At 54.8% G+C, this 10,240-nt stretch overlaps 1 protein-coding gene across 3 annotated transcripts in view; it reads left to right on the top strand.

The window, feature by feature from the left end:
* The first annotated feature begins 999 nt into the window (after window positions 1–999).
* The window catches only part of WDR18 (WD repeat domain 18), an 11,354-nt gene continuing 2,113 nt past the window's right edge, over window positions 1,000–10,240 (top strand). The window contains exons 1-10 of one of the 3 annotated variants that reach the window (XR_006171890.1): window positions 1,000–1,220; window positions 2,678–2,788; window positions 4,487–4,620; window positions 5,073–5,214; window positions 5,871–6,014; window positions 6,232–6,296; window positions 6,399–6,523; window positions 7,529–7,666; window positions 7,810–8,668; window positions 9,468–9,549. Coding sequence is in view for 2 of the 3 variants with exons in the window: in XM_042838254.1 (XP_042694188.1) it covers window positions 1,011–1,220; window positions 2,678–2,788; window positions 4,487–4,620; window positions 5,073–5,214; window positions 5,871–6,014; window positions 6,232–6,296; window positions 6,399–6,523; window positions 7,529–7,666; window positions 7,810–7,862 (1,122 nt within the window). In the remaining variant the exon portion in view is untranslated. The other 2 variants (XM_042838254.1, XM_042838253.1) reach the window with 2 other exon arrangements.

Raw genomic sequence — 10,240 nt, 5'->3', positions numbered from 1 at the left:
AAAAAAAAGCTGGCAGTGCCCTTTGGCTGCATGGCACCCAGCAGAGCTGCACTCTGAGGGTCCATCCCAGCCCCCCTCCCGCCCCCCAGGGTTGGGCACTTTTAGAGCTGCAGAGTTCCATGTGAATACAGCCACTGGGATTTGGGGTTCTAATTATCTTCTCCCCCCCTCTTTTTTTGGAGAGAGCGCGTGTCGCCTCCTGCTTTATTTCTCTTATGCATATCAATTAAGAAAAAAATTAATTAAAAAAAAAAGTTTCTCTGGGGTTTGGAAAGGAAAAGGAAGGGGGAACGGCTGCAGACATTCATCCAGCGGGCACATCTTAACTCAGGTAAAAACGGAAAAAAAAAAGAAAAAGAAAACGAAAAAGAAAAAAGAAAAAAAAAAAAAAAAAGACAAAGATAAAACCACATTTCTACCTCTGAGAGCGGCGGCTGTGGGCGCTCCGTCCCACGTCCGGCTGAATATTTCAGTTTTGCAAACGTTCAGGTATTGAAACTTTTGATTATTAAAAAAATAAAAATAAAAAAAATAAAAATAATAATAAAAAAAATAAAAAAAAAAAAGAGAAAATAAAAACACTGAAAGTTTACATTTTATAATAACATTATTATACAGATTGTATTTAAGCTGCAGAATATTTAAGACAATTGTAACCCTGTAAAGTTGATGAAATATTAAAAAGAAAAAAAAAAATGATAATTAAAAAATAAATGGTTGTGTGAAGTTTGTGTCCCCTCCGCGAGGCTGGGGGGGGGATCCCAAGGGGTTCACATAGGAAACCGATGGGGTGAACGGTGCCAGCGGTCCCTGTGCCCTATGGTCCCTAAAGGACCCCACGAGGCACCCTGCGCTCACCCACCGACACTCTGACCACGCTGCACCCCGCTGAACTTCCGGCCCACCTGGCCCCGCCCAGCCGGCGGTGCCGCTTTTGATTGGGCGCCGCGGCGGAAGGGCGGCGCTCTGTGCGCGAGCCGCGCTCTCTCTGGCCCTGGCGGACCGCGAAGATGGCGGCGCCCATGGAGGTGGCGTTGGTGTCGGACGCCGCCGGGCCGCTTTGTAACTGCTCTGTTTGGGAGCTGCATTCGGGTTCCGCCTTGCCCGGTTATCGCGGTGGGAACACCGGACCGCGCGGGTTGGCGCTGCTGGGAGGCGAACACCTGCTGGGAGCCCAGCTGGGCAAGAGCTACATCAACGTGTGGGAGCTGCAGAGGAAGGTACCGGCGGCGGAGGGCGTGGGGAGAGCGGTGGGGGGGCTACCCGAGGAACCCCTCCGTAGGAGTCTCACCCTGCGCTGAGCCCGCCCGGCTTCCCTCTATCCGTAGACCTCTGCCACCTCTATGGTCAGACTGCCCCTCCTTAGGGCCCCCCCCGGCCCCATACTGAGATGTCCCCAGGGCCCTCCTGTCGGCAGGGATCTTCATATGGACTCTGGGTTTCTCTCTAGGCCCCCCCTTCTGCAGAGCCCCCCCAGCTCTGTGGTGGGAGCCCTCCAGAAGGACCTCCATCTCCATTCCTGCTCTGTATTCTCCGTACAGACGTCCCATGGTCAGATCCCCCCCCTCTTCCTTACAGTCCCCCATCCGGATCAGGTTCCTGAGCCTCCCCTGCACCCCACAAAGCCCCCACATAGTGCTGTTTAGCACTGGATTCCCCCCAGTTCCTGGGGAGAGCCTGGAGCTCCCTTACATGGGAGATCTCCACACATTGCTATAAAACAACTGTTCTCAAAAAGGAATTAATTGTGGGGTTCCCTTCCCCAAATGCAGCCTTGTTCCACCTGTCCCTGAATCGGGTGGACACTGCTGGGAGCCCCACACTGTGCCCACCATGGGGCAGCAGCACTGCTGGGCTCTGTGCCCCCACGCTGTGGGGTCCCCACACTGAACCCCATGGGGCCCTGATGGTCTTCTCCAGTCTGGGAGGATTTGTCAGAGGAATTATGGAGAAAACCTCTGCCTCAAAACCTCCATCCTGTTCTCTTTATGTTACTGAAAATGGGAAATCTGCAGGCTCACACCTGGAGTGACAGACCAACCCCTCACTGCTCCCCCATCCCTCCAGGACCACCCTGTTATCCTGGGACAGGACAGCAGCACAAACCCTTTGCCCCACAGCAGCTCTCTCCCTCTGTTTCTTGTCATTCCCTTCTGTTTTGCTGCAGGGAGCAGCAGCAGCAGCCCATGAGTTTGAGTGCACACACAGCCCCTTCCTTGCTGCAGCTCAGAGTTTGTTCCTGCCTGCTTCAGCTCCCCCAAACCAAGAGCTGATATCAGAGCTTTTTATTTGTCCTTCCAGGCTGTGAGCTCAGATCATCATCTTTTCTTTTTCTTTCTTTCTTTTTTAATTCATGTTATTTTGGTGTAATTCTAGCTTGTCTTCTGCTGAATCTCCAGGATTCCCTTATCACAGAATTTTATCTTACCTTTGGCGCTTGCTGCCTATGGCTGGAGTTGTGTGGATGCAGATGGGAAGAAGGGGAATTTACCTTTTCACTGTGGGCTTAAACACAAAGCAAAATGCAATCAAGTGGGATTTGTGCAATCCTAGAGACTGCACTTCTCCACTGCCTCTTCTGTGTTCCAGTTTGAGCTGAACCACACTCTGCTTTCTCTTTTCCTCCCCAAATTCCCCTTCATACTAAATGGCTGCTGGTTATTTTTTGTGTTTCCAGGACCAGCTCCAGCAGAAGATCATTTGCCCCGGACCGGTGACCTGCCTAACAGCTTCTCCCAACGGGCTCTACATCCTGGCTGGTGTTGCTGAGAGCATCTACCTGTGGGAGGTGAGGAACACACCCTGCCCATGCAGGGCTCAGTGTGGAGCTGCTGAGCTCACAACCCCTCGAGGCACAGGAATGGGTCTGCATGACACCCATGCTGAGGGTTTTCCAGCACGGTGCTTCCTCCCTTGCCTTTCTGGGCCTGGGGTCTGACTCCTCACATTTGCCAGAAGGCTTTGCAGTTATCTGTGGTCATCTTTTGGCATCTTGTTGGTGGTTTTCTTTCTGGCTTCAGAACTGTGCACGGATGAAGCATCAGTTTGAAGGTTCCTATAAATCAGTGAGACCCCCGTGTAGGTTAAAGTGATTTGGATCCGAGGGAAGTGAAAAATCCCAGCAGTCATGGAGAGAAGGAGGTTTGTGGTTAGATCCATAATGGATTAATAAGGGCTGAAAAGAATGGGAATATAGAGGTTTGCATCCTCTGTGGATAGTGACTGCCCTATGCTGTCAGGTGTGGGTAGATCCATAACAGCTGTGCTGCACAGTGGAGTTGAGGCTTCTCTGGGTCACACACGTTACAGATCCATGCTGGGGCTGGCTGCCCAGCAGCTTGTCATAGCAGGGTGGGAGATGAATGTTGCTGGAAGAGGCTGGGTGAGGTTTAGGCCTTTTTGTTTTGGAGCTGCTACAGATGCTTGGTGTTGTGGGCTCGGGTGTTGCTTCCTCAGTGCAGAAACCAAGACTCAGTGTTCATTTAGCATCCCATACTGGCCTGATGTTTGTATGTGACTTGTGAGCTGGATGTCCCTGCAGGTTGATGCACTCTGGTCATCATCCTATTTTCAATTAGTGGTGGTGTTTACGTGGGATTACGCTGTGTTCTAAGAGCTTCACCAAGTAAATAAAAGAACACAGCTTGTTCCTTGCCCCAGGGTTAAAGACCAATATGTCTAACCTGTAAACCTCTCAGTCTTGGGGGAATGGTTTTGAGCCTTATTACGTGGGTGGCTCTATCTTAATTCATCAAGGAACGCTGGGGCTGAGACTGCAGCAAGTGGGAGTTGCTTGCTTGTGATGCTCTGAGCTGGTTTCTGCTCTGCTTCATCTGCAAAGCGTGGTCCTTTCTCCTTGCTTCCAGTTAGCCTTGCCTTGGCAGCGTTTCGGAGCAGCTGGCAGCAGTGGGTGATGGCAGAGCAAACAGGCACGCATTGGAGAGGCCTCATGCAAACCATCATAGAGCTGGAAATGGGATCCAAGAGCCCCAGTTACCCACCTTGCTCTGCAGAACTCTTTCACTGTTGAATCACAGTTTGCTTTTATTTTTAGGTATAATTCAGACGATGAGAGGGAGTTGATTCTGTTCTTTTCTATGGTGCTCCCTTGCCACCTCCTTAGCTCCCTTCCTATCAGCAGCGTTGCCTTCTAATAAGAAAAGCTCTGAGTTTAGGGAACTCTTTGTCCACGCTGGAGGTCCTCTTGGTCTGAGAGCACTCACCCTGGCTGGAATGCAGCAGCCCTCTGTGGCTTTGTAACCCCTGCAGCCGTCGCGTGCCTTCAAACTGAGCGCTGAGATGCCACGGGAGGTTGGAGGAAGCCATCAGAGCAATGCTAACAATAAACAGGAAATCTTTACTGCGTGCTTGACCAGAGAAACTGCAGTGCTGTCACCGGATTCCAGAGCCACCGTGGGCAAGACCTGCTCAAACTGCTTCTTGCTGTGTTTACTCCTTGCTGAGTGTTCTCCTGCCCTTTCCTCAGGTCTCCAATGGAAACCTCCTGGCCATCCTGAACCGACACTACCAGGACCTCACATGCCTCTGCTTCACTGATGACAGCAGCCACTTTCTCTCGGGGGCAAAGGACTGCCTGGCGCTGGTGTGGAACTTGTACAGGTAACAGTGGCCCCAAGGACATCTTGGTCTGCTCGTTCTGGGAGCAGAGAGCATCTGGGCAAGGAATGCAGCATGAGATCAGCCACCACATCCTGGAGGCAGGGTCGGCTCTGCTTAAGCCTCCATCTCTAAGCTGTCCTTAAAGCTTACTAGTGGTGATGAGTCTGTGCCTTCCTTAGGCAAGTTGTTCCAGTGTTATCCTATCGCAGCACATCCCTCTGACTGCCTTTCTCCTTTTAAAGGGTGGGTTGTGCCCTTCCCCAGGCAATGGCAGCTGAGTGCTCTGTCCCCTGGGGTGGGGGATCTCTCTGGTGCCCTGTCTTCTTGTGCTGTGGCTGCTGACAGACTTCTGCCTTCAGCTCGATTCCTGCACGCACCAGCTCTCCCTCGCAGCCGCTTTACTTTGGCATCCCCAGAACTGCTGACCCTTTTCTGTGTTCTCTCCCCTCCAGTGTTCTACAGGCAGAGCCCTCCCAGATCCCAGACCCTCGCCACGTGTGGTCCCGACACAGCCTCCCCATCACAGACATGTGCTGTGGCTTTGGAGGACCTTTGGCACGAGCTGCCACCGCGTCCCTTGACCAGACAGCAAAGGTAAGGCTTGGATCAGTCTGCACAAAAAAGTGTCCCAGAGGTGTGCACGCCCCAGAGGGTTAAAGCTGAGTTTCTGCAGAGCTGTCCGTGCAGGTTGCAGTCGCTCAGTTTTTTGGCTGCCTCTGTGATGAGTCAGAGCTGCCAGCCCTAATGAGTTTTGCCTCTCCAAACACCAGCGGTTTCTCTGCTCCTGCCCTCAGACCAGGGCTCCTCATGCTTTGTCATCTCTATTGTCCCTGGAGGGTGTGGGGATCGTTTCCTCTCATCTCCCTTTGCTGCTGTCCCTTCCATCTGGAAGGACGTGGAACGCAGAGCTGGCTCCTTTAGGCACAACCAACTCCAGAGCTGGAGCTGGGAGGGATCCACCCTGGGAGATGAGATGGGTACAGGAAGGTCAGGGGCTGGTTCAGAGCTGCTGAGGAGCCTCGTTGCCTCCAGAGACTCGTTTGGATTCTGTCTTGGTTAGTGTGGAATTTAGCAAGTGACCCAGGGCAGGCCAGCTTGTGCCTCAGTTTCCCCATCCACAGTGGGATGGGGTGCTGCTCCGTGCTGCCAGCTTCCTGCTGGGCATGTCAGGGCTGGTAAGCAGCAGCGTGTTCTTCCAGTCAAGCAGTGAATGTTTAAGCCCCTAATTCTCCTGCATTGTCTTATTCCAGCTCTGGGAAATCTCATCCGGGGAGCTCCTGCTTTCAGTCCTGTTTGATGTGGGGATCATGGCTGTTACCCTGGACCTCTCAGAGTATCACATGTTCTGCGGTGGCATGGATGGATCCATATTCCAGGTTGACCTCTGTGCCTGGGTGAGTGCTGGGGGCTGCAGGGCTGCTTGGTGCTGCCATTGTGTGGCACTGTGAGCCACTGCCACCTCCTTCCTGTGTGACAGTGTGATCTGTCAGGGAACCCCTGTGTTCCCCTGCACCTCCTCTGCCCTGCCCAGACACACCAATGAATCTGCTGCCTTCAGTCTAGCTGAACTCAATCCCCTCTCACTCTTCCTTCCATCCTCCACTTCTGCAGCCAGTCCAGAGAGACCGGACCTTCCAGACAGAGCGGGAGAATGGGAAGATCTTCAAAGGGCACAGGTGAGATACCAGACATACCTGCCACCTATTTCACTGCCCACCTCACTGGTTTCTGGCAGACCTTGGGTCATGCTGAGTTTAAACATCCCTTCCCCATTCCAGGAACCAGGTGACGTGTCTGTCCGTCTCCACGGATGGCAGCCTGTTGCTTTCTGGCTCACACGATGAAACGGTGCGGCTATGGGACATCCAGAGCAAGCAGTGCCTGAAGACGATGAATCACAAAGGTAGGCATGCCCTTATCTCCACGATCCTTTCCTCCTTGTCTGTTAAAAGCTGCTGCTGTTTTGCTCTGACGCTGCCCTCGGCAATTCAGGCATTTCTATGCTGCTTGTTTCACCCTCTTGGGAAGGGCAGAGGCATTAAAGGGATGCCTTAGCTGTCTGGAGTGGGGTTTTGACCTTGCCCACGTCTGTTAACAAGCTCTCTGTGCACTGTCAGAAAGTGAGTCACAGATTTCACCCAGCCGTTGAGGAAGTCCAGGATCTTGTTTTCCAAAGGGAGCAGTTCTCCCAGACACACCTGAGCACTTGAGGAGGAAACGAGAGGGGGAGAACGTGTCTGAAGGAGAAACCATGGCCCCAGCAGCGGGCACCCATGAGCTCATTAGGTCTGAATAGAGTCCGATATCAGCAGGCTGGGATTTCAGGCAAATGGCTCCAATAAACCACACAGACCAAAGCTTGCCAGTGAGGTGCCTCAGAGCAGTGGGTGATTTAGCCCTCGTGTTGCAGGCGGTGAGATCCAGGCTGTGTGCAGACCCATTCCTTCTTTCCTTCTGCTTTTCTGCCAAGGACCTGCTGCAGCAGCCATCCAGCCTTGCCCTGCTAGCAGTAGGAGAGAAAGCAGGCAAAACTTGAGCTGTGTGAGTCATCAGAGGAGAGGTGGCCAAACTTTCACTGCAAGCCGAACATTAAAACCCTCCTCAAGCCTGCAAGGGAGCAAAGGCTGACACAAGCCCCTGCAGCGCCGTGCTGCTGGGTGCTAGGGCTGGAAGGCGAGGGGCTTTTTGCATCCTCTGCAGACTGACTTCTTCCTACAGGCTGGGAGTGGGCATCCCCAGCAGTGCTGGCACCATTACCACCCCGCTGATGCCTGGATGTTCCATCTGAGCGTGGGAGCAGCGTGGCAGTGGGATGTAATGCAGGAGCTGTACTGTGGGGAGCACAGGAACAGGGGCTCTGTGCTGGGACCCGGCACCCCACCAGTTCTCCTTTGCTTTCCTGCATCAGGAACGTGGGACTCCTCTGTCCCTGAAGCTGCCTCTCTCCTGGAGCTGTCCCAGCAGTGGGCTTCCTGCTCCTGGGCTGTGTTCTCCCCTTTGCCTTCCCCTCTGCCTCTCCAAGCTGCAGCGCAGCCCTCCTGGCAAGGTCTGTTCCATGCTGCTGCTCTGCTGCCCCTCCAGCAAGTTCCCTTTGCGAGGAGAAGCTGACATGGGCTTCTCTGCCTCAGCTGACATGACAGCCACCCCCGGCCTGCTGTGCTCTGGACAATGACGTCCTTCTGCTCACAGGGGCAAAGGAGGCAGCTGCAGGCAAAGAAGAAACCAGTGGCCTCCCCACATGACGGTGCTGGAAATAGATGAGAGGAACTGGACGTGGCTCAGGGCTGGAGAGGAGCGTGGCTGTGCTGGCAGGAAGGATGCAGGGGGCTTCTCCAAGGTTTGCTTGTCCTTGGCTAGGGCAGAGCGCAGGAAGAGAGACGGGCACTGAGGAGCTGTGCTGCTGCTGGTAATGAGCTGTGACTGCTGGGCCAAGGGCTGCTCTCTGCCTCTGCAGAGCATCTGCCACTGTGTGCACAGGTACTGCTGCACAGGGAGCCTGCACACCTCTGAGCCAGTGGGCCGTGGTGGGAGCCCTGCCCCCAGAGCTCACTGGACCTCAGTTCCCTCGTCGTGCCAGCGCTGTTCTTGGTGACACAGGCTGCCTCTGAGGACTGGCTCAAACGAGGCAGTGTGGGTGTGCTCCATCTGAGTCCATCCTGCTGGCACCCACCTTGGAGCTGGGTTATTTATTCTCCCTCAGTCCCATGCTGGCAGGACATTACTCACTGCCCAGTGCTGAGCCGTCCCTGCTGATTGGGTTGGAGGGGGTGAGCTGGGCTGGTTCTGCTGGAAGGGTCTGTGCCTCAGTGGTGACCAGATCTGGGGGCTCATGAGCTAGTTCTGAGATCTTATCCCTGCACCTTTCTTGCTCCCTTCTTCCAAATAACCCCCGGTGAGCCAGAGGTGGTAATCTCACTAATGGCTGTTTTCATTACCAGCAGCAAGCTTCTTTTTTAGGGAGGGAGCAGTGGTTTGTTCCAGCAAAGCGTTGGCAAGGAGCAGCTGCAGAGGGCATCCTGGGACTCCTGGCTGAGCACCTTCTGACAGAGTGTGTGGCAGAGCATTGGTTTGTGGGCCAGGACCCAGTGTGCAAGGAGGGCTGAGCTTTGGGGCCATCTCTGCTCTCACTTGGGCTGCTGATCTTTCCACTTCAGAGGTGCTCCCTTAGCACAGACCCAGAGCATCGGGCTGCTCCAGCCCCCAGGCCTGGGCTTCTTCCCTGCTGTGCACCTTTCTGTGCCTGTGGTGGCAGCCTGCCTTCGCTCAGGTGCATCTGGATCCTTTTAACCTTTCCCTTTGTGCGATCGAGTTGAGGTGGGGAAGATGGATGGCCAGGATTTATGAGCAGTGCTGGAGCTCCATTCACACACGAGCTGGGGTGGGGGGCTGAGAGCCACAGGGGCTGGAGGTCCTGCAGCCAATGCAGGGATATGGGGAGCAGTGGGAATTTGAGTGTGAGCTCGCAGCGGGGGGCGGAGGGGGCTGCTGACAGAAAGCAGCAGCCTGTGTGGGTAAATGTAGTAATTAAAGCGCTCGTTAGCTCTGCCAAACGAGTGCATGTGATGGATCATTACCAGGAGGCAGCAGCGTGAGCCGCAGGGGCTGACGGATGGCTGATGCTGCAGAGGATGGGTGGATCGTTTTGGGGGGGGATACAGTGTGTCCCTGGGGCTGAGAGCTGTGCTGTCCCACTGTGCTGGGGGGTGAACAGGTCCTGGCTCCTGCAGCTGCCATCTACTCCTCCAGCTGTGTTTGTTCTGCCCAAGAAACATGCTGGGGGGGGGGGGGGGGGGGATAGAGAAGTGACCCATCCTCACCTCTCTGTCATCCCTCCCCCTGCCCCCCAGGTCCGGTTACGAACGCCTTCATAGTGCTGGCTCCAGCCAACATGCTCAACCCAGATGGGAAACCCAGCGTGCCTCTTCCTAAATTCAGCAAGCACCTCTATGGCACTGAAAGCACTGATGAGCAGGGCAGCGAGGGAGTGACGCTGCGCCTCGGGCTGCACCAGCAGGTACTGGGCAGGAGGAAGGCATTGGGGGGAGGGTTTGCATGGGGGGGATGCAGGATTCTCCCCCAGCTTGATGTCTGCAGCTCCTTGGGGTCTGGTGAGCTCCCCTTGTGCTGCTGGGGAAGGACCTGGTGCCCTTCCTGTTTGTGGAGCAATGCACAGAGGGCAGTGAGGGTTCACAAGGCCTGAGCTGACTGGAGCATTCCCAGCTCCTGGGAAAGTGTGGGCTCATCCCTGCACAGAACTGCGTCCCATGAGTGCTTCCCTTTCCTCTCTCCTCTCTCTGCCTGTCCTGATGCTGCTCAGCTCCCCCCGGTTCTGTTTCCTAAAGCTGTTGGACTGCCCTGATGGAGCTCAAGTCCTTCTGCCAGGCACTGCCTCTGCTGTCAGCTGCCCCTGGGCTGCTCTTGGCTGCAGGAGAGTCACTCCAGGTCTGAGGCACTGCAGGGCTCTGGCTGCATCCCCTGGAGGCCACCCCTGTGCCAGCTGTGGTGGCATGGAGGAGCTGGAGCTCTGCTGCACTGAGTCCTGCATGCTGAGATCCTCTACTGAGCATCCTCTTTTCCCTCCTTCCCTCCTTCCCTCCTTCCCTCCTTCCCTCCTTCCCTC

This window comes from Centrocercus urophasianus, unplaced genomic scaffold, assembly GCF_019232065.1.
Source record: "Centrocercus urophasianus isolate 14NV4802_14NV808 unplaced genomic scaffold, USGS_Curo_1.0 seq_744, whole genome shotgun sequence".
Lineage (NCBI taxonomy): Eukaryota > Metazoa > Chordata > Aves > Galliformes > Phasianidae > Centrocercus > Centrocercus urophasianus.
This window is presented reverse-complemented; position numbering and strand designations above follow the sequence as displayed.